The sequence below is a fragment of the Pholcus phalangioides genome, unplaced genomic scaffold, assembly GCF_987345545.1.
Source record: "Pholcus phalangioides strain wild (caught in Gottingen) unplaced genomic scaffold, Ppha-v1.0 ptg000015l_1, whole genome shotgun sequence".
Lineage (NCBI taxonomy): Eukaryota > Metazoa > Arthropoda > Arachnida > Araneae > Pholcidae > Pholcus > Pholcus phalangioides.
Window position 1 is genome coordinate 14,693,525 of NW_028301608.1, and position 25,006 is coordinate 14,718,530.

The following is a 25,006-nucleotide window of genomic DNA, read 5'->3' on the forward strand; positions in this document are numbered from 1 at the left end:
TCCCCGGGTTAAAATTTAGCCACCCGGGCAGCCGGGAAGTTGCCCCCTACTGCCCCCCTCTAGATCCGGCCCTGAGTAGTAATGTAAAAACACAAAAACAAATGTGATAAGAATCGTCCCGATCCCCAGGACCGAAGTTTTTTTCATCCCACCCTTTTAGGGACCACGGGGTCCGTCAGCACCTTTTTGGGGGCCAAGGGATCACTCAGTACCTTCCGTGATAGGTCATCGACCGTGTAAATGGTTATTGAGGAAACACTGCTTATAAAGACATATAATTAGACATTATGTCGATGGCATAACGGTGTTGGTGGCGTGGGCATTAACTGGGTTCGAATTGGAATCCAAATAAGTGCTCGGAAGTTGTCGAAATTGATTTCGCCGACGTCATCATCGGAGTTGATGAGAAGTTTTGAGAGGCAATAAGGGGATGCCTTAGAACATCTCTCCAGGCCCGTCCCAACGGTATTTATTAATTTTCAACAGGCAGTCGTCGAAGGCGCTTTTCTAATGTTAATAACTTTGCTGCGGGTTGCTAGGAGGACGGTTCTGGCGCATGCGTACTGATCGCGCCACTGCATCTAATATTGATCCATCTCTGGGACACCTTCGTCTAGTTTTTTCAGGGCTGCTGCGCTTCTAAGACGGTCATCTTTTCCGGGAAAAAAAACAAGAAAAACATATATTTACTTTCACAATCTCTCTCATTACTATCTCTCTCTCTCTCAGTGTATGTGTGCGTGTGTTTGAGTGCATACTTACGACCATCTCGTCTTGTTTGATTTATGGTCCCGTGAGGTGAAGAAACACCATGAAAATCCAGGAACTGGTGAGTTTTGAATGTTCAATTATCCCTCCCTTATAAAAAAAAATACTTGAGTCACCCGGTGATTCCCGTACCGTATAATCCAACGGTACCGATAATCCGATTTACAACAGGAGGGATGGATGGATGGACCCGGAATCGCGTAGGTGTTTGTCTCACGTCCTTGACGGACATTGAACAGTTTCAACGCGTGTCCTCTTCGTTTTCTCTTTTTATCCATGATTGTATTTCGAAAATACCAATACAAACTAGCGAGCAGAAATTTATAATTATTTAGGAAATGATGCGATTTAATGTGTACACGTTTACAGATCCACGAAACATTTTTCTTTAAGAAATGAATGTATAGGAACAAGTAGGAATATCGAAATGTAAATGTTCATCTTTTCAAGGAGACTCTCACTTAATCAGTTAGTGAATTTAAGGTGTTTAAATTCGGTCCATAAATTTTATGGAAGGCATGTGAAATTAGTTTGGAGATGGGCAGAGAAATGATAACTTAATAAAGGTGGGTTCTTTTGCGTTCCACGGACCCTTTGTGCCAATAAGACGAAGGCCAGGGCTGCGGTGCTGCTAAGACGAACATTTTCCAGACAAGAATTAAAATATATTTTATTATATAGTATATCTTTTCTCTCCCCTTCGATTATAGTATTACATTCGACGCCACTTATTAGAATCACAGATGAAATGTTATCATTCTGGTATTGTTATCACTTTTGTAAAGAACGGAACGAACCAATATCATAACATGGAAAAAAATAGTTCGTTTGTAGTTATTGAGACTTCGGATAATGTTATCAATTTTTTTTTCCCTTCGATTTTTTTTTTAAGAGAGAGAGATAAGGTTTAACTAAATTTTTTTTTCCTGTGAGTTATCGTTTTCAGGCTGCGAGACTATGTAGGGTGCTAGGTAGGAGGTAACGATTTACTGAAAATGACATTTCTTAGGATTTCAAAATTATTTTAATTATAGTGTTATACAGTCGTCTCGGTATTCGCAAGGGTTAGGTTCCGGGGTGTGGGGGTAACCGCGAATACGTAAAATCCGCGGACAACAAAAACCCTACTTAAACTTTTATGTTTTTTTTAGACATCTCGTTTATATCTGGTTTGTGGGACAGTCATAGAAGGGGCATTCAGTGATTTTCGGCAATGTTTTTTGAAGGAATATTGTAATGTTTTTTAGTCGCTGCTTCATTTCAGATAATTTGTTAGAGTATGGTAACTTCCAACGGGATAATGGCTAAATTTGGCTGAAGCCAATAGAGCCTGGACCATGTTCGGTTCGAAAGAAAGAAAGAGTTATGGTTACAAGGCTTTCTTCTTCCAATCTTCCTACTTGTGATGAACGCATCATAGATTGGTTTATGCCACGGAAACGATCCATTGCCGATTTGAAATTGGCCCTTGGTGAAGCCCTTGCGCTCTGTTGCGTTATAATGAATGAACTTGCCATCCACTTTTTGTTCTTGATCATCATACAGAATCGCTTTGGTTTCAGGAGCAGTGAGTTCGATTAATCTCTCCCTTGTCGATTTCTGAATTGATGTTAAGTAATTCTCCAATTTTCTTCTATGTCCACATCATTGAACGCTTTTCCATCCACCCTCTCTGCTAACGTGACAATGTCTTTCACAATTTCTTTGACTGGCTCCGTAGAAATGGATGTCACACATTGTAGTCAAAAGTTTTTCCACATAGTGGAAAATGCGATGATCACTTGATGCATTGACACTAATGGCATCGGTGAAATTCATCCGTGACTTTTAGACGTTTTTTGCATTTGCATCTTCAATTGCCCGTCATTGAGTCATGTGTATAGAGAGCCATAAATGTTCGCATGCGATCGAGTAGCTGAATGTTACATTAGAATAAGACAACCATAAGTATTCTTTATGGGCATTGTATAATATTTTATCATGTGTATATTGTTCATAATTTTTGTTAATTGCATTTTTAATTGGGTTGCTGTATTTTTGAAATATATGGCATCCATATTTTTATGGGCATCTTTTTCTCAGCCACCTCGTTGGGCATTTTGCCTGTTGTGGCGTTGTATTTGTATTTGTATGTTGAGTTAAAAGGCATATAGTGTACTCAAGCACTAGAAAAAATCTTCAGCGCAGTGGTTTTTAAAACGTTTATTCAACGCGGAAAAATTTATTCAGTATTTTGTTCCGATACGAGAATTGGCACTGCAACGGTGTTTTCCAGAAAACTGGGAAAGAGACCACGAATATGAAAACCGCGAATACCAAGGGCTGACTGTACACTGAAGTGCCAGAAAAACTGGTGCACCCACCTAATATCATATATGTCCTCGCCGAGCACTCGGAACTGCTGCAACACGATGTGGCATGCACTCCATTAATGTGTGAAGATATCCTGAAGGCTATTCACACCATGATTCTCTTATGGCAGTCCACAATTCCATAATAGTGGGAGGTGATTTTGTACAGGACGTTTCAGGGTATCCCATATGTGCTCAGTAATGTTTATGTCTGGGGTTTCAGGTAGCCTAGGGAGGATGTTGAAGTCAGAGGATTATTCCTGAAACCACTCGATATAGCGACTCCCGACGTGTATGGTGTCACATGGTATGTTGGAATTGTCCAAGCCCGTCGGAATGCATACAGGATATGAATGGGTGTAAGTCATTAGAAAGGATGTTTGCGTACTGGTCACTATTCAAAGTTGTATGTATCCTTAGCAGGAGTCCCATATTATGCCAACTACACACGTTCCATACCATGACAGATTTCCCTACCAGCTTGAACAGTCTACTGTTGATATGCGGGATCCATAGGTTGTTTTGACGTTGACATCGAATGCTGACCTGGTTCAAGATTCCATATAAAAGTTTTAAAAACTCACAAAATAAATTATAGATTCACTAAAATTTTCTGTTGCAAAACAATTGAAAGCTTTTTTGAAGTTCAATGAATGTCTCGGGAGTTCTTGAATCAGTCATGGTGTCCTAAAGCAGAATACTTCAAACAAGTTTTTGTGAGCTTTTGTGGTAAAAAAATTTTGTGAGTTTTTTTTTACTCAAGTTTTTATGAGCGATTGACAAAATTTATGAGAAGTTTGAGCGGTGGATAACACCTGGACGCAAACCACAGCAATCTATGGACACAAGTTTGAAAACTACAGAAAAGCTCCGCTATACTGTTAACGCAATGACAAGAAACGAACGCGTACGGGGGGGGGGGGGGGGTGTCCAATAAATTCGTAAATACGTAGTTTAAAAGTTCATAATAAAGTTGAAGAAATTCATACATTTGAATGAGATTTGAGAGTAGGTAATTCTCACTGGGGAGGGGGGATTTTTTCGGTATAGAAAAAATAATTTCAAATGTTAGTCGATAGAGGGCACTGCACTAGAGCAAATTCCCGGAAATATTCAACTTATAGTCCTATAAAATGCAGGGTGTACTATTAACAGCCCATTTCTGAATTTTCCCGTTGCACTTACATGAAGTTTTCATTTTGATGTTGACATTGGTGGACAAAGCACTACTGATGAAATTTTTTTACCGCACGTCATAAATCGCCGGCCGAAGCTTTACGAACGTTTCGGGTGCAGAAGAAATAGAAGAAAGGTTCAGGAACAATCACTTTTGCCGGATTTTCGTGCGGTGCCGTCTATCAATAGAAATTTTAACTAAATTGTTTTGTTCCAAAAAAAAAAAAATCCCCTTTCGTGGTAATAGCTTTTTTTTTTTTTTTGCGAACCACGTTCAAATATACGAATTCCTTCAATTTTCACGAATTTTTAAATTATTTATGAGTTTATGTGTCACCCTGTATATCACCATTCCCGGATTAAAATTTTAATTAAATGCATTAGCTGTGAGCCGAAAATAGAGCTCACACAGAAAAACACACGCACACACAAACATGTATTTGTTTTTAAATCATATCTCAAAGTGCGGCTTATACACTGGAAAAGCTAAAATCATAATTATTGCATGAGTGACTAAAGAAATCGAAGCTTCAACATAGAACGTGGGGAAAAAAGTACATAAATTGTATTTTTTTTCCTCTTTTTCAAATTTAAAAATTTTGGTGACATTTTCCTATTCGGGGAAACAATTTTATTTTCAAATTAAAGACCTTGAATTGATTTTTTTAATTGTTTTATGTGTGTGTATAGAAAGCGGAGGGGGGGGGGAGATGGGATTTTTTTCTCCTCGTTATTAGGGGTCATTCAAGTATTACGTCAACATCGATGGGGGGAGGGGGGGGCTTTCCGATTCGCTGAGTTTTGATGACAAGTGGGGATTTGGATGATGCTTACGTCATCAACCACCCTTTTTGAAAATATGAAATATTCTTAATGGCATCTCATTCGGTGCACCAAAAACGGAAAAAAAACTTTGGATAGTCACCTAAACTAACATTCTCCCTATTGATAAGTCCCCTACAGAGCCACTTTAGTGACCTCTAAATGGCTCGCGGATCCTTCAAGTGCTCTGGAAATGTGTCCGGGCCGCTCAAGTGCTCTGGAAATGTGTCCGGGCTGCTCAAGTGCTCTGGAACTGTGCCACGTATCACTCAAGTGATCCGTAATTATGCCACGTATCACTTAAGTAATCTGGGAATATTACGCGGGTAACTTGAGTGATGCAGAACAGCACTGGGGGCCGCTTATGTGCTCTAAAACTGTGCCACGTGTCACTCAAAGATCTCTAAATGTGCCACGGATCGTTCAAGTGGTTATGGAACAGTGTCGAGGGGTACTTAAGTGATCTTTGAATATGATATGAATATGATGTGAAAGTGATCTTTGAGGACTACTTCAGTGATCTGAAAATGTACCCCGGGCCACTTAAATGCTCTGGAATTGAGACACGGGTCATTTAAGTGATTTGTAAATGTGCCGCTTAGTTCATTTTTACAAAATCGGGTTTGAGGGGGCAAGTCATATCACATAACCTTCAGAGCCACATTTGGTTTGCGCGTTTGCCATATATGGCTGAAAGGGTGCAATGAATTTCTTAAAGAGAAATTTTGAGTTCTTACCCTTCAAATAGCATTGAAATTAACAGGAATTGATTATAATAACATAAAAAAAGGTATTTTCTTTCGAAATTTCAATTTAAAAAAAATAAATTTTGTCTGAGGTAGAGGTGCATGAGAGTCCCCTATGCTGCCCCCTCTCGCGTACGTTTCTGATCCCACCAATATACGTTAGGAGATAGGGGGCAGTGTTGACAAAAGTTTTCTGACAAGGGGGGAGGGGGTCAGAGTTTTGCTGACTTTTGCGGACGGGGGGGGAGGGAGTCAAAAATGGCTAAAAATTTGCTGACGTAATACTTGAACACCCCCCCCCCCTTATCACTTACTTATCAATTGTGCTTATCCTTGAGCGGTATTTTATTTATTATCCATTTATCACGTAGATCATCCATATTTTTTTTGTTTCAGATTTTACTGTTTTTCCATTGTACCTTGGCGGTTGCCCTGACCTTGGACAATCTGCCGAGACGAATGGATATGCCATCTTCTTCGTCCCACCGATTCGGTTCTTTTGACATGGACGACGATGACTTTGACAGCGACGATGACGGAGACTATATTTCAAGAACCGCTGCCAACAAACGTAGAAGCGATCTCCACAAACTCGATTTCGCCTCCAACTCCAGTAAAGTATTCTGCTATTTTTCTAGCATTTATATGCAAATGTTACGGAAGGGAATTTTTTTTTCCTGACCTTATTGTGTTTTCTGCTTAGTTTAGTCACATATTCGATGAAAGAAACTATATTTTACACAGTTCTTAGTATCGGCGGATATCTCTTATCCCCAGGGCTGGACAAATCTCCGAAGAATTTACACGTAATTTAAAATAATAAGTGCCCGAGTCACACCACACACATAATATTTTAAATGTTCGAAAAATATTATCACTGGATTTACTTTAAAAATTGTTTTTAAAGGAATTTATTTATTTACATATAAAATATCGAAAGTGAAAAAAAATTTGTAGTGGAAATTTTGAAAGAAAATTCAAAATATGGGCACTAATTAAAAAAATCAAAAATTAGAAAAACGGGTCAAAAAATTGAACGGGTCTCTGATAACAAAATCTTAAAAATTATTAGTGTTTTTTATAGTTTTTTTTTTCATGATAATCACTGGGAAAAATAATCAAAAAATTCCATCGCGTCTAGTTTTTGAGATAAAGTGAAAATTAAATTTCAGTAGTAATGCATAGGCAGAGCATACAAATCACACTGAAACTGTTGCGTCATACACAAATATATAGTAAATCATTTCAAAAGATATTCCAGTGAATGTTACGGTAATTTTCGGGCGCTGATTCCGAATCTGGCATTGGTTTTGTTAGATGGGCTGTATTTTTTGAGGAAAAAGTGAAAATTAAATTTCAAAAGTAATACCAATAAGCAGAATACGAATCACATTGAAACTGCGAGCTATAAACAAATATAGTAAATCATTGCCAAAGAGATAATTCAGTGATTTTATGGTGATTTCTCGGCGATGATTCCGAATCTGGAATTGATCAGATGGGATTAACTTTCTGAGATAAAGTGAAAATCAAATTTCATTGGTAATACCCATAAACGGCATACAAATCTCATTGAAACTGGACTTTATGAATGAATATAGTAAATTGCAAAAAAATGGACCGGCTTGGTCCCCTTTTCCCTGTTTCCCACTTAGGGGTCTCTGATCTTAATATGCATATCTATTTTTTTTTCAAACCGAGCACAACTCAGGTCTATCGCCATATATGAGCAATTTACTACCTAGTGAGTTGTCCCGGAAGTGTAAGTGTGCGTACTTAGCAGTCTAAGTGCGTGTCTAGTGTTATGTATGATTTTTTTTTCTCAGTACTGCCATTTATGTTTCAGAAGTGGAGAGGGTGAAGTGTAATGACTGAATATTTGTACTGTTTGTAGGCCTGTTGCTTTCTGTGGCGTATACATATCTATTGCGGCTGGCAGAGCTCCAGCCCGAGATTATGATCATCAATTTTGTTTTTCGCATTATAAGTTCATAATAGGGGGGGGGGGCGTGAATAGTCTTACCTGAGTTTATCTGAGTTGTCGGGTGTTTTTTACACTATAAATTCACTATAGAAGAAGGCCCCACTAAATATCTCAGTATGGGGGGGGGGGGATGGCTGGTTCCAGGATGGGGAGAAAGCACAGAGATTCTCGCGGGGAAAGGAAAAATTTTATTCCTACATGAAATGTGCCCTCTAACTTTTTTTTCATTCAGATGGGGAGGGTGGGAGGGGGGTATCTGTATCTGTCTTTTATTTGACCTGCACTGACCTGTTTCCCTGCGCATAGAATTCCGATATCCGTGCAGAATCTCAAATTTACTACCTTACATACTACCTTATGTAACATAGGGAATTTTTTTCTGCGTAGCCGAAATTCTGTGTATACAGAAGTACTATTCTCATTCTTAGTCATTCCTAGACTCTAAACGCGCGTCAATATTTCTTAAACGTATTAACCACGAAAAAATGGTGGTTAGTTACTTTTATCTATAACTACCAAACGGGTGGAAATAGAATTTTATCAGCTACAAAATATGCCTTTCAAAAAACACCAATACAGTACAAGATATATTACGTATAATGAAAAACATCGTTAAACTGGAACCTCTTCTGCCATCTATCAAATAAAAAGCGCGACAGTTACGATTATTCGATTGCAATTGGGTGACCGTTTTTTGACTCATGAAAAAAAAACCCCAATTTAATATGATATTAGTAAATTTTTTATGAGCAATAATACTACTTAAATTGTTAAGCCCGTTTCAAAATTTTAACAGTTGATGTTTGTGCCAAAAGATCAGATATCAGCTTTTTCCAGACCCAAACACTTTCTGGTTATGAAAAGACCGGAGGTACCGGGATTGTGAAAAATGTATGTAAGCAACTTCTGTATCTAGTGTTAATAATTAGATCAACTACAAAATATCAAATTTTTGTAGATAATATATATTTAATCAAATAATCATAACTAACCTCTATTAATAAGATATAATCGCATTTACTAATATAGTTGACTCTAGATTTAAAAATGTGGATGGGTAATATATGCAATATGATGAATTATTAATGTTTAAAAAACCCATTAATTATAACTGAATAACGACTTAACAGGCTGATGAAGTGACTTTCTTTACGTGTGTTTTTTTTAATTAACTTCCTGCCTGCTTAAGCGTTCTTTTCTCCCTAGATTAATAACCCAATGTGGGGTAATATTAAACTCTAAGTAGTTTAAGAAATAATAAAATATACAACCATGGCGAAAATCGCACTACTAGTCCAGGATGGCTAAGAAATGACTCAGGGGTTATGCACTGTTTGCCAATTTCAGTCGGAATCCACAGGCCACTATGTCATATTTAGGAATGAAACAGTTTCATTCCGATTGTCGATTATGAACTGACTGACTGAGGTAGATACATTTTCTCAGGGCGTACCGAGTCTTTAAGACTTCCATAAGCTTCCCTGTTCGATGTTGCTCCGTACGAGCTGGATGAAGAAGTTAAGAAACTGTTTGTATGTGATAGTTTGAGTGTGTGAGTGTATGTGTATAAGAGGCGTGTCAATAAAAGATAATAAAATTTACAACCCAAGCTGTACTCAGAGAGTCCGTATACATCAAATTAATTGAGATCATATTAGAAAAAATGAATTCGGTAAGTTGTGGCTTACTTATCACAGAAATTTGTAGAGCTATGTCCGAAGGAGGTGAAGTATCAAAATTCAAGAACGCATTTCATATGCAATTACAAATTAATCAGTCAATTATCTCAGCAAATAATTGACAAAAAAGTGGAATACTGCACCTAATGGTTACAACAGAGTGTATATATATATATATATGTTCATTCTATTGAATTGCGCGATTAAATACAATATATATGATTACATGTAGATACAAGATTAAATGCGATAAATATGGGTAAGCGTTCAGTATATATGCAACACTATGCCTCCAATCAATGAAGAGAGAATTAGTTATTATTTACACTTTTTACAAAACTAAACCAATTCATTGGGCCATATCAGGCCAGTATGTTTTTAGGTCTAAGAAACCTCAACATCTCTCCCGCAGGATAAGACGAGATGTCTCTTATGAGCTAATATCCTCTACATAGTTTGACTAAGTAGTCCATATGGTATCAACGGTGAAGTTATTTTCTATAAACATTATGCAAATGTATTATTAATAATATTTTAATGTATGCAAACATCAACTGTTAAAGTTTTGCAGCAAACTTGGTAATTCAATTTTAAAAAATTACTGCTCAAAAAATATTTATTAATATCATATGATATTGTTTTTTTTATGCGTCAATTTTTATTCATTAATTTTAATTGAAGGATCATCAACAGTTGTGTTTTTTATTTGATAGGTGGCAGAAGGAGTTCCAGTTTTATGATGTTTCTGAATATAATTCATCCTGTACTAGTTAGTAGTTATTTTCTAAAAGGGGATATACATTATTTTGGCTGATATAAAATTTTCTTTTTTACCCCTTTTATTGCTTATGGACAAAAGTAACTAAGAAAGGTACTATTTTTTCATGGCTAATAAGTTTACAAAATATGACCAAATGTGGCCCTCGGAATCATGCCTACACCGCTAATAACGCTAAACATAATTTTATAAAAATGAACCAAGTGGCACATTTCCGGAGTACTTAGGTGACCCGTGGACATTTAAACATCACTCAAGTGGCCCACGGCACATTTGTAGGCCCCCTTAAGACTCGCGCCACACTTGCAGATCATTCGAGTGTGTGTGAGCTCCGCCTCATTTACAGATCACTGAAGTGACTGCAGCGCTGTTCCGTCACTTGAGTGTTCCGCGGCACATTTACAGATCACCTAAGTGACCCGTGCGTGAGTTATAAATCACTCGAATGATCTGCGGCACACTTGAGTGACCTGTGACACATTTACAGTGACCTTAAGTGACCCACGGCACGTTTACAGGTCACTTGAATGAGCCGTGGTGCTGTCACATATCACTTGATCAAGTGGCCGATGACACATTTTTCAAATCAATGAAGTGGCTCTCATTCTCCTAACCTCTTTGCTCCAGAGGTACACGCATGTGTACTTCCATTTTTAACGGTTTTAAATGGTGCTTAATGATTCTTTTTTCAAGTTAAGACCTGAAGTGCACGCATCTGCGCCCAATTCAAATGGTCCGAGAAAAAATATCGTCCCAAATTTTTTTCAAATAAATAAGACAGACGGAATTAATTAATTAATTAGTTAATTTAATTTTTTTTCCTTTTTCTTTTCAAAGGCCATTTTGACGTACAATTAACACAAATCAAACTCAATAAACACGAAAAAAGTTCTCATAGCCAGTTTTGGCTCAGGTTTGAAGAGGCTAAAGACAGGACATTCTTGCCCTATGCTAGTTATTGGCAAACTACGGCCCGCTAAGAGGTTCTATCCGGGCTGTCGCAGATTTCAAAATAATAGTATAGAAATTTTCAATTTCAGTGGTTTTAAAAAAAATAAATCATTTAATGGCCGCAACTAGGGGAGGAGCAGGTGGATATCGTGCCCCGGGCGCTAGACCTGAAGGGGGCGCAAATTTCATTTTGACACCTCTCTTTCAACATTACAATGGGGCGTCAAAATGCGCGCTTGGCCCGGGTGACCAAGCATCTAATCGCGGCCCTGTTAATGGGTGTTCCTTTTCGTGCATTTATGGAAAATATAGTTCTGAGAATTCAAATAGAAATATATTTAAAAACTTTTGCATATGCATAAGGGAAAATCTGTGGTGTTTGGTCAGAACATGATGTCTTCAAAAAATGGCTTTTTGATCTAAAAGTAAATCTTCGGTAATTATAACTAATTAGAAGTGAGGTAAATGCATTAATACGTGCGTACGGCTAAACAACATGCTGATGTATGATATTTTCATTCGAATTTGTGTGTACGCTTCATTTTTTATTTTAAGTGACAATGTGAAAATGCTGGAGGCTTCAAATAATACCACACATAATGCCATTGTATTCCTAAGTATAAAAATTCTAATTACGAATCAATGTCCGAATGTGTTCGGCCCACCAAAATTTTGTCTTTTAGAAAAAGCGAGCTCCTCTTGCAGATTCTTTCAAACGTGAAACTGTCAAAATTTTTGAGAAATATGCATAATAAGTGTAAATTTTCTTTTGCGAGGCCCCCATTGAATGCGTTGCTCCGGTTGCCCCTAGCAAGGGCGTAGCGGGGTGGGGGGACTTAGGGGGTCTGGCTCCCCGAAATGTGAGAAAATCACCGAAAAAAGGAAAAAGATAAAGAAAAAAGATGGCCAAATCTATTGTTCTATCACTTCGGTTCTCCCCATCCCCCCCCCCCGAACGAAATTTCTGCCTCTCTGGCTACGCCCCTGGCCACTAGCCTAATAACGGGCCTGTCTAATCTCCTGCATTTGTTCTTCCAGACTCGGTTATGAAAGCTAAGGACGATGCCGGGGCATTATGGGAGATGCCGTCCTACCCATCTCTGAGGAACTTCAGAGAGCAGGTCAAGAGGGACGTCAAGAATCAGCGACGACAAATGTCGGAGAAGCAAAACAACAACAACAACCAGCAGGAATTGGCCGACATCTTGAAAGACGACGATGACAACGATGCCGGGAAAAAGCCATCGTCATCGCCAGCAGTTCAGCAACGGGATCGCAAGGTTCCACCGGACGTCAAGCGCAAATCTCCAGCAGCAAAGAAGAACAAGAGAGAATCCGAGAAAGTCGAACAGCCGCAACCAGACCAGGACCAGCAGGAGGCCAAGCATGGCAACGACTCCCCGGATTTCCAAGAGTGGCTCCGACGCGAATATTACCGCAACATGGCCAAATCCTTCGCCTCGATGCGTAAGAAGAGGGCCATGTGGGACGACGAGATGAAAGACATGGACCACCGGCGCACGGCTCCACCGGCCAGGGCCTCGAGGCCCAAGAAGAACGGCGGCGGTGAAGACGCCAGGTTCGAGGAAGTCACTGACAGCCTCAAGTCGATCGAAGACGAACTCCTGGCGGACGCCCTGAAGATCATCAAGGCCAGCGGCGAAGGGTTCGAACAGGATCGCAAAATACGGCGGAGGATCACCAACGACCTGAACGCGGCCTACGACATCGAGACCATGAGAGCAGCCTTGTTCCGCCTCAAGGACAACCTGTACAGCAGCGAGCCTCGCTATTATTACGGCAGAGAACAAGACGATGACGATGACGAACGCGATGACTTTGCGGAATTCAGGAAATACAAGAAAAGAGGTGAGGAATCTCCTCGTTTTTCTTTTGTTCGATTCTTTTTTACAGAAATACGATTCAATACCGAAATTTCATCCATTGCACTACTACAGGGTGATTATAATTAAGGTTTCAGTGTAGTCTGAATAGTTTTTCCTCAAAACCTGCTCCTCTGAATGCAGCCAAATTTTCGGGATATCTTAATGAGACCATGGGATCATGGGCGGAGATACAGAGGGGCGTGGGGGGGGCATTGCCCTCCCTGCGTCAAAGGTGGAGTCGGCTGATCTAATGTATATATGAATTGACATCATCATCATCATCATCGCCGCCCCTCCAGCAATAATGGCCGTATCCCCTCAGACTTCCAAGTCTATCTCCGCCTATGCATGGGATGGACATTTATGAAATGATAAAAAGAAATATTTCGATTTTGACCACCAGGTGAAATTGGTGCTATTTATTGAATTTTCCTTTCTCCCCCATGGTCCATGTAACGTATATATAAGGTGGCCATACGTCCCGTATTTCTTGGGACAGTCCCGGTATTTTCTATTTTTCGGGCCGTCCCGAGTATTTGGCAGAAGTGTCCCGGGTTTTCCCGTTTTTTACGCAAAGCCTACTCGAAGTTTTATTCTTTATTGAAGTCAAAGATTGAAATTATTTTCGAACTCATAAATTATATTATTATGATAATTACAACTATAAATAAGAATATTAATCTCCCACATTCGTCTTGATGAACGTTTTATCTCGTGGAATTCATTTTAGTCCACTGCAATTTACAGTGATGCTTCATTTCCCCGCCATGTTGTTTTTCATGTAATTTGAGCACTATTTCGCAACTTTGTTCAATTTTGCACCATTCTTGGCGATCATTGGCGATGTCCCGTATTTTCCCGTATTTGGAATCACAATTTTCCGTATTCCTATCGAGGAAATATGGTCAGCCTACGTATATACCAAGTTACAATGGAATACATCTGCTAGAACGGGCGCTAAATAGATCTGAGTAGTTTCAATATGCTGACACTACTCCGACCCATGTAGCGCCCGTTCTGGAGTATTCCATTGAAACTTTATATATACGCTATATGGACCATGGGGGAAAAAACGGAAATTTAATATTAAAAAAAATCGTTACTTTTTCACCTAGTGGTCGAAAATCGAACTATTTTGTTGTCATTTCATAAATCTCTCTTCCGTGGTATCATTAAGATATCCTAAAAATTGGCTGTATTAGGATAAACAGTTTTTGAGAGGAAAAACTACGCAGAGTACAGGGACTTTGATTATAATCACCCTGTACTTCTACTACAACGGAACCTCGTTTATACGTCTCTCAGTTATACGACTTTCACGTTTATACGACATTTGGCTTCGGTCATAATTGGTTCTTGTACATTTTAATGTTAAAATAATTCATTTATCCGATGCGAAAACCTCAATTATTCGACGTTTTCACTTCGACTCGAACTCCTAATATTTTGAGGAAAACGTGATTTGTATCCATCAAATGCGCATATTCTTTTTATTCAGCGAAAGCGCGTTGCTGCAACTGCAACGGTTCCTCTTTCATATTGTCACCGCAAGAGCCATAGGTTTTAAAGTGATTGGGGACGTATATATAAATAGAGTGGACACTAAAGGGATTTGTTTATCGCTTGTGTTTCTGAGAATTCACAGACGCTGCGAACCTCAAAGAAACGAGTTTCAATTGTTTTGACGGCCATATGTACATTCAGAATTATTTTTTTTCTCCCATTGGTTTCAGCGTTATCCGCAGAGGGTAAGAAGACCACATTCGGGGGGGGGGGGGGGTGACGTAACTCTCTAATATCCATACCAGAGTTGCCGGCATGAAGAAAACATTTTGGGGGGGGGGGGCTGAAAGTCGCTAGTTGACTCGTATATACGGTACTCAAGCGCGTACGCAGAAGCGGGAGGGTGAATTGCATTATTTTTTTTCAAATATTCTTTTATTATACACTATGTATGCAGTTGGGTTTCGTGATACACTGAGGTGCCAGAAAAATTGTTACAGACGATCATTTGTAAATAAAGGAGAACTGTAGAGTACTTGGTGATCGGTTTCTGCTGCTGAAACGGCAGGTTATCATTGGCCCTTAGGAGACTACGTTTTTTTGGTAGATAGGATTCACGACCTGCCCTCGTTTCCTCCCCCTCCCCCATCCTTTAAGAAAAATGAAGGAAGAAAAGGAAGGAAATAAGAAAAAGTGATAACGACACACCGCGGCAATCCCTTATCTGTGCTATCTTCGCGTATTGATATGAACGTTTTTACTCTTGCTGTCATCCCCGAAAGGGGCGTTAGTTTTCATAAGGAAAACGGTTATTACTATATTTAATCTGCATAACATGATATGGCTGCACGCGTTATTCGCTACGCAGATGGCGATGAAGGGGGTAAGGGCCGCTACCGCAGCAGATTCTGGGACCCCAATCCACGTATCATTTCAATGTCAATGTCAGAGCGTACCGTGAAAAAAAAATCTCCAACAAAGGTGCGTGCGGAAAAAGACCCCGAAGGAACGGCATCACAGACGCCTGGCAAGATACGTTTCACAAGATAGACACGCAGTGCCTCAAATCACCACAGATTTCAATGTTGGGATATCAACCACAGATTTTCATGGGGTATCAACCGCAGAGTTCAATGGGGCATCAATAAATGCCAACGTGCGAACTGTACAACGGTCCCTCCTTGATATGGGTAATAAGGATAACTTGAATAACTTCGATGACCAGAGCCGTCTAAATAGCAGCATCATGTGCCCTCGGGCCCCCTTATCTGACTAGAAATACCTCTGCCTACCATTTCAAGTGCTTAATTTCGAAATTCTTAACCAGATCTCATTATCATGAGGCTCTCTGCACTTTAGGTCGAGCTGAGCCCGGGTGGGGCCATTCGTCAAGAAGGCACTGTTGATGACTGCAAGGCACAGAACTATGCGCCTCGCTGGGACATACGTAGTCGGCTTGATATGGGACCCCCCCCGATAGGGCTACAGACGACTCTGAGGGGGTAACCAGTACGTAAACATGCTTTCCGAACACCCCCAACTTACAACTTCCTAAATTACACCCAATCGTGTCCTGCATACACTCCGACAGGCTTGGACAATTCCAAACCACGCACCGAGTGGCTCCAGAAACACTCTTCTCAATCCTCCAAAGGCCACCTAAATCGCCGGACATGAACACTATTGAGCACGTATAAGATGCCTTGCAACATGTTGTACAAAATCATCTCGCACCGTTATGAAACTGTGGAGGGCACGGTAGCCCATGTCGGATAAGCCTAAGTGCCAAAGGATGTTTAGTTGCCGCGAATTCGATACCCGATTCGCCCTTGTCAGAAACTTTCCTGACGCAAGGGTACAACAGAAACAGCGATACGACCACAGAAAAAAATTACTACCGCAGTGATTCCCACCCTGAGGGGATAGCTCATCAATCTCTGTGTGAGTATAGGTAAAAGGCTGCCGTTCGGAATCGGCACTAAATTGTAAGTACCATTCTAATTAGCCCTCGTGTGCAGAAAATGACCGCCGTAAGAGAAAAAAAAATCAAATGAAATTGTGGACTGCCTTATAAGAGAATGATGATGTGAATTGCCTCCAGGATACCTTCACACATTAGTGGAGTACATGCTACGTCGTGTTGCATCAGTTCTGAGTGCTCTGGAGGGGATACCTACACGATATTAGGTGGGTGTATCAGTTTTTGTGTCACTTCAGGTATGTAGTTAGCTCATTTCTCCCTCATACACATGCAAATGGAAAAGATGACGTCTTCAGAGGAAAAATATAACCACAATCACGCCGACCGGGGGATCCCAGTTGGGTTGGTTACCAAATCTTAATTCCCGGTTGCTCAGCGGAAAAATACGTCTGCGTTTACATTAAACTCCGTGGTCAGAATTTTACTCTTCCATAATGAAAAAGTCGACGTTCGTTATAACGACCCCCATCGCTCCAAGGAAAACGAACGTTGTATGTGGAGGTCTTTATATCGAAAGGAAAAATAATTAGCTTCTTAAGAAAATTCATATTTGGACGGAATAAATTTTTTTTAAATTCATTCTTTCATGTAAGCAGTTGGCATTTGAAATGCATCAGGATAGAAAATTTAGGGGCTCTACGAGAGCCGAGAGGGGTCTGGGGGTGCCCTCAAGAGAAGACGACCTTCTTCCTCTCGTGGGTGGGGCTCGAAGAGAGCCGAGCGGGATGGGGCTTAGGGTGCAGAGCGCCCTACACACCCATCCCGCTCGATGATAATAATAAAATTTTAATGTAATGCACGTACCTATTTACCGAATTCTCAAGTATCAAAGGTCGAGGTCAAACACAATTTTAGCAAACGAAAAACAAGGATTTCTTACATTTATTTGCAAAAAAAAGGTGGGGCAGTGCCGTCTTAACGCATGAGCCCACCCGGGCACGGCCCGGGGGCCTCAAGCGAAAAGGGGCCTCACAAAAATGAAACCAGGTAAAATTTTTCTAGAATTTACTAGGTAGGACCTCAGAAAACCCACTTGGCCCGGGGACCCATGATGCTCTTAAGACGGCCCTGAGGAAGGGGGGGGGGTGTCAGAGCTGAGTTTGGGCATTGTATTGGATTGAAATGCTCTTTGCATGTCGTTATATTGGACATTTTTAATGAGCACAGGGGAAAACGATCGAGACTCGTCATGCCGGCCAATTATAGTGGAACGGTCACCATAATATGTATATGGCGTTATAACGAGCGTCGATCATATTTTTTTTTTTGTCATATTTGTACAATGACGTTTATTCCATCACAGGTCCTTCTCGTTCGGAAGGGTTCAGCCTGACGCCATCGCCATCGTCCTCATCATCATCATCATTACCTCGTGACCTCTCGAATGAATTCCTGAGCACCCAGCAGCAGTGTCCTCCTCTGGCCGTCCTGACAAGCGATTGCTCCGCTCTCGGTGACACCGTGCCACCCGATGACTCCCTGAAGGAACTGCTCTCTTACGCCTGCAATTGGCACGAAGTCTGCTATTCTTGCGTAAGTCGCAAAGAAAAAAAAACCACGTGTTTTTTTTCATTGTCTTCCGAAGCGTTACTTTTTTCCTTCGAAATTTATGAATTTGACCCCCAATGAGTGGCAACAACTTCCATAGAAAAAAAAACAAAAGCAAACGCGTCCAACACACACACAAACCAGAATTCGCCCGAAACAATAGCAATATTGATCCCTATTTATCAGTTCTCGAAAATCACAAAACATTGGTGTTTTTCCTGTTCGTTTTCATGAATATATCCCATAATACACAGCGGCGGCTATTTCTGGAAGGCGTTTGAGAAACTTTTCTTTCAAGATTTCGTCCGGTGGTCGGTCAAAAGTCTCATTGTTCTTCGACGGCCATTTTTTTGATGGTTTTAAACTCGGACAAGATCCTATGACTTGGTTGACCCTCTTCACTATCATATGCTGTCCCGTAAACTTGGATGGATTTCTTTTTAAATCATAAAAATCAACAAATTGAAGTACCAGGATGCGGTTCGCGCCCTCAGACTTGTCAAAAAATATCTTGTCTATAAAAGAAAGGAAAAAAGTTAAAATTCTCGCCGATAGATGACACTGCGTATAATCTTGTTTCCTGATATTAAGCAAATTTAATCTCTCTCTTAAAAGACGATGGAAATCAACTTGCTTGCGAACAAATTCTTCCCAAATAATAGTGAACGCGAATTGAATTACGGCTTTATTGCGTTATTATGTCTCTTTGGAAGGCTTTTTGAAATTGGATTTTTGCATTCTCTTTCAACAATGCGATGTTGATACTGCTGAACCACACACTCATGCACCTCGCCCAGATTCCTCTGCGGAACTTCTAACAAATTGGTACACGTTGGAATGTGTGTGTACGTGTAGTGAACCTGACGTGAAGTTTGTTACTTGTATAATGCTCGTTGTGTATGGTGCTTCCATCTGCTATCAATTTTTCTAACTATGAGTGAAGTGTAATGATTGAATAATTGTATTGTTTTAGGGCGATGTGTTGACACTGATGGAATAGGCAAATGAGGCGAACATACCTGCTGTCCGAAGACAGGGCCGCAACTAGATGCTTGGTCACCCGGGGCAAGCGAGCATTTTGAGGCTCCCTTCTATTGTTGAAGGAGAGGTGTCAAAATGAAATTTGCGCCCCCTCGGGTCTATCGCCCGGGGCACGAGATCCACCTGCTTCCCGCTAGTTGCGGCCCTGTCCGAAAGTGATGTCACTCTCCGCTAATACTGCGAAGGCTTCGAGAGCTGGCTTATGCTAAGATAAATAAAGAAAAGACAATTCAACTGGTCTTGCAGGGAATTGAACCCACGTCCTCTCACCTTTACGGGTGAGTGCATAAGACCACCAGAGTCATCTGGTGACAGTGTCAGAGCTTTTGCCTGAGTTAGGTCGAGCTGTTCGTGTACAGCCCCGTTCAGTGCACGCGAGCGCTCTAAGGAGAGAGAGAGGATTCGTTGGTTTTGCAGTCTAGCGGCAACACCTTCTATAGAAGGAAACCTACAAGCGAAGCTTTGACGTCACTGAAGTCGTCCATTTCACCTGTAGCCATTGGATAAAGCAGGCCGACGTATGTGAATTTCGTTTACCTTTTTTTTGCAGTATATTCAGTGACTATAGGTGAAATGGATGACTTCAGTGACGTCACGAGCTTCGCGCGGAGGCCTTCTGCTCTAGAAGGTGTTGCTAGTGGCCTAGGGCGCTCACTAGGCATGTGAGAGGACGTGGGTTCTATTCTCCTTCAAGGCCAGTTGAATTTTCTTCCCTGGATTTATCTTTGCATCAGCCAGCTGTCGAAACCTTCGTAGCATTTAGCCTGGAGAGCGACATTGTCTTCCGATGAATTGCCATCTGGTGGAGGTGTTAGAAATTGTGAGCTTTTGTCCGAGTTAGGTCTGGCTGTCCATGTACGGCCCCGTTTAACGCACAAGAGCTCTAAGGAAAGAGGATTCGTTCTAATCTAGAGGTCTAGGGAGGATGATTCCCCCCTTCTGCATAATCTGGATGTTTGTTGTCCTACACTTCTGACTGGACGGTTTTATCAATTCATGATTATGATATCTTTTATAATTATTTTTTTTAATATTTTTACCTTTTGATGATGTTACAACTTAGCTTATTGCCATTGTTTCCCGTTTTAAGGAATTGTTGAAACAATTCAAATTTCAAAATAAAAGAACCCAGATTCACGCATCCTCAGGGGAAACGCCCCGATATCTTGCAGGAGACGTGAGGCGGAGTTGTTACCGTAAACGTGATAAATGCGGTTATTATGCATACTTGGCAAGCATCTTCATAAGTTTCATAAATTTCTCCAAATTCATCTTTTTTACCGGCGGTTACGCATAGTAACCAAGCGTCGTTTTGGTAAATTGAATATATTTCGCGAAATTAATATTTCTTGCCGGTGATTATGCATGATACCCAAGCGTCGCGTCGTTGGTAAACATGATAAATCGTACTATATGATAGACTTGATGATATATATCAAGTATTGTATACTTGAGTACTCATACATGTATTGTATCACTATATCGGGGTAGATCGAATAATTTGTTACCATTATATCGGGCTCCGATTGGATTCATCACACATACTATACGCATTCGGAATTTTTTCATATTTACCTAATTCACCAATTACATTGGGTATTAGGCATAATCACAGATAAAGAATAGAGATAAATTTCAAGTATTTATCAAATTTACTGATGACACTTGGTTATTATGCATAATCGTCTGTGTTTCAGTATTAATCAAATTTATTAACGGCTCTTGGGTATTATGCATAATCCCCGGTAAAAGTGACGAATTTATCAAGCTTATCAAAGTTATTGATATGTATGCATAATCATCGATTGTGAGTGAGTAGTATAGTGAGCGACCTAGAGAGTGAGTGATAGAATAGTGATTGACTGGGTGACCTTGTGAGTGAGTGAGTGAGTGAGAGCAAGCTAGCTCTATACAGGGGTAGTCCGGTTTCGCTCATTCATTCACTCATTCACTTGCTCACGCGATCATTTATTCACTCGTTCTTTCACTCATGTCCAACTGATGTTGGTTAATTTGTTGTCGGTGAATTTTTCTGGCGGGTAATTGCATGGCGATGAATTTTCTGGACACTGCTCATTTCAGTCAAGGAGAGCACTATTGTTGGGATAATGAAATCCAGAGATTCTACAGGAAATATATTCGCAAACAATTCATACATTAATTTGTAGATCAATTCTGTACATCAACAAACACAAAGATATCACCTGAAAATAAGCCCCTAATGCATTTTTGAAGCAAAAATTAATATGAGACCAGTGGCCTTATTTTTGGGGAAACACGGCAGTTGAATTGGTCTGTATAAGATAAATAAAAATTAATTAATTAATTATAACTAAGCCACCCATTCGATGCCGGGGCGTCCACAAGAACTCCTTTTTCGGGGAGAACACAGTTTGTAAAGGGCTCGGGGAATCGAGAAATTCCAATTTACCGAAAATTCACCACCAAAAAATTCATCGACAAACAAACACTGACACCAGTTCCCGTCACCAGCGAGTGAGTGACCGATCGAGTCATTGAGCAACTGAGTGGATATTTGAACTAGTTGGTAAATAAGCTAGCGAGAGACCACAGGAGCGACCGAATGACTAACTAGCTCGCTCACCTTCTCGTCCACTTGCGCACCTCTACTCATTCCCATATTCATTTGCTCACCTGCTCACTCACTCGCTCATTCGCTCGGCTATTTACTAATCGGCTCCCTAACCCTGGCTCATTTGATCAATCACTCACTGGCTTACTTACTCATTCCCCCCTGCTCACCCCCTCGCTCTATGCCACTTCGTCGGTGAATTGCTTGCCAGTGAATTTTCTCAACGGTAAATTTTCCTTTTGGTAAATTGTGTGGTGATGAATTTTCCGCGTGAGGGAATTTCGAGCAACTACCTTACAAAAAACATTTCGAATTGGCAGAAATGGATCGAAACAATATATATAAAGATTATTTTTTCAATATTATTATTTTTTTTACAAAAAACTATTTCAAATTTTCAATCGTTTGCATGAATTTGCCTCTAATTGGACGGATATCGTCGGAAAGCACCATGAATTATTAATGAATAAAGAAACCAGGAAGAATTTTTTTTCTTTTACAAACCTTGATAACATTTTTTTCCTAAGAATTTCCGTTTTTGTTGTTTTTACATAGTTAAGTATTCTGTTGAAGCAAGAATAGAACTGCTATTGATTATTATACAGTAACGACCAGGTAGGGGAACGTTCCAGATTTAGCCAAGTTTCAACCTAGTGAACAATTTGCTTTCAGAATGAAGCATTCTCGGTATGTTGCCTAAATCCATTACTTTTTTTAGACGATGCCAGTTGCAGCCATGGATAATTTAGACTCCCAAGAACCTGTCACCGATGGAGCTGAGCTCGGGAAAGTGACACCTGAGTCAAAGCTCGGCTCCAACCGAGATGCAATCGACCAAGATGCAAGCGCCGGCCGCGAGCTGGGGCAAAATTGCTCAGATGCGGCAGTAACAACTACCGAGACTCAGACGAATCAGTGGGAACTGCTTCTTGCCAATTTGGGTGGAATGAGTGAGAATGAAATGTTGGCTTTGGCGGTACTCACGTTCATCGCCGGGTACTTCGCGATGCAATCGCGAAGAATCGAAGGGAATTCGCCCGGTATTGACGTTCAAACCCCAGCTCAAGAGGTGTCGGATGCCGGTCCCGATGACCCCCAGAGTCTTTCAGCGGCATCACAGCAAGCGGCTGCAACCAATTATTCCGTCACTAATTACATTGGCATCAACGACGACGACGATGATGACGATTGGATCACAGAAGACGAATGGTATGTTACCGATGAGGAGGAGGAGGAGGAGGAAGAGAACGAACCTCCGAACCAACACTGGTTTTCCGAAGACGAAAGCACCAGCAGCGACGATCCACTAACGGATGAAGAAAGCGATCTACCACAGCTGACGAACTCCGAACAACAGTTCCTCGACCAACAGCGAGAACTTCATCCCGATTCCAGCTTGGCGAGTCGAATCACCGGGTTCCCCACGTTGATGCACTTTGTAGACATGGTAATGGCGAGTCTACAAGGCCTCTACATGAACGACGACGAGCGACATGCCGACAATAACGACGACGGCGACGACGAAAGCGTCGACGATGAAAATTACAACGGAGATATCCCACAAGCCACGAGGCCTCTCCTGAGGCAAGAAATAAACAGACTCCCGACAAAGACTTACGAGAAATCCAAGGCCGTCGCCGAAAACGGGACAACGTGTCTGAAGAGGAATTACGACAGGGAATGCATCATCTGCGCCGAGGAATATAGGACTGGTGATTCTCTGCGCGTTCTGCCCTGCATGCACGAGTTCCACTCCGGGTGCGTGGATCGGTGGCTGAAGAAGAAGAATCTGTGTCCACTTTGCCGCAATCAAGTCGTCGCCGACTGACATCCCTCAGAACCTCGCTTCACCGTCTCAGACAGGCCTGCTTACCTTCTTTAGTTAGAAACTGAAAAAAACAGTGAAATCTCTCAATCTACGAACCGTCCATATTGTATCAACACTGAGGGAATGGAAATTAAACAGCAACATTCTATGTTGAGTTTCCAAGTGGTCTTCAAAGAAATCCATAAAAAAAAAATGCACGTGATTTGTTTCGTTTTAACACTCTTACCGCGACATTGGAAATCACTAAACCTCCTGTAAAATGTCGTATCTTTTTCAATCAAATAGGCTTTCTTTCCGATTTTCAGCAGGAGTAAAGTAAGTGGTTCTTAAACTGTTGTGACCCGCGGCTCCCTTGTCCAATTGGGTACGTGCTCTGAGCGACCAAAACGGACTCTGTGTGACCAAAGCCCTGTATACATGGGAAAATAAAATATCCCGGCAACAGGAATTTTCATTGCACAATCCGTTTACACGGCGTTTAGTTTATGCCAATATTTCCAAACCCCCTTTCATTCCGGAAGTCGTCACAGATCACGTGGGCTGAACGAAAGTGTCCTGAAAAAGGAGCTAACAGTAGTTCCGCGGCGCAAAGGATTATGGGAGAGGAGGTCAGAGTCACACCCACCGTTCCTCCACCATAAAGATTGTTTTGAGGGATCTCCGTCCCGCCTTTTTTTCCTCCAGAGGGGGAAAAAAGTTTCCATGCAGGTAATAATTACCAAAGCACCCCCCCCCCCTCCCAATCTTACACATTGAAAATTAAAAGACCAGTCACACTCTGCTTCCCATCAGATGGATATCGAAGCGTTCCCGAAGGATTGGTGTATCAGGAAATTTATTAATTTATGTAAAAATAACAAACAACGATATTTCATATATGCATCAATGATACAATAAGGAATCTTGAATAAAAATTGTGATCATAACACCGTCCACAGTTAATCAGTCAGTAATCGTACCATTGTCTTTATGTAAATAATCGCACTTGTCTTGTATATGATAAAATCTGGAATTGAATTTATCTAATCTCTATGGAATGTACTAATCTCATTGATATATTCTTGCGCATGTAAACGAGGCTTAAGATAAATATCATTGTGCCCTGAGCGACCCCATATCTTTTTCTATTCTTTACTTCGACAAAAGAGGACCCTTAGGATATTATAATTGCCAGTGATTATCGGCCTATTCCTCTATTGACAAATAGTTTCTTAAAACTTTTCGCTATACTATATATATACAGGGTGTCCTGTAAGTCCTAGTTCGGCTTTTATCTCGTCAACCGTTCGTCGTACAGCTATGGTTCCATCTTTAAAAAAATGCTCAAAATGTGTTCAGGAATCATCCTGTACCAGTTTTCAGAGTGAAAAT

At 40.7% G+C, this 25,006-nt stretch overlaps 2 protein-coding genes across 2 annotated transcripts in view; both read left to right on the top strand.

The window, feature by feature from the left end:
* Nucleotides 1-595: 595 nt before the first annotated feature.
* LOC149075510 (uncharacterized) overlaps nucleotides 596-25,006 on the top strand; it is a 34,871-nt gene continuing 10,460 nt past the window's right edge. Inside the window, exons 1-4 of the mRNA XM_089242875.1 lie at nucleotides 596-829; nucleotides 6,260-6,476; nucleotides 12,294-13,124; nucleotides 17,929-18,158. Of these exons, the coding sequence (XP_089099001.1) occupies nucleotides 812-829; nucleotides 6,260-6,476; nucleotides 12,294-13,124; nucleotides 17,929-18,158 (1,296 nt within the window). The 5' untranslated portion in view covers nucleotides 596-811. The remainder of the gene's footprint in view (nucleotides 830-6,259; nucleotides 6,477-12,293; nucleotides 13,125-17,928; nucleotides 18,159-25,006) is intronic.
* On the top strand, nucleotides 22,209-24,347 carry LOC149075511 (uncharacterized). The gene has a single exon (XM_089242876.1). The coding sequence runs from the start codon at nucleotides 22,529-22,531 to the stop codon at nucleotides 23,633-23,635; it is 1,107 nt and encodes a 368-aa protein (XP_089099002.1). The 5' UTR covers nucleotides 22,209-22,528; the 3' UTR covers nucleotides 23,636-24,347.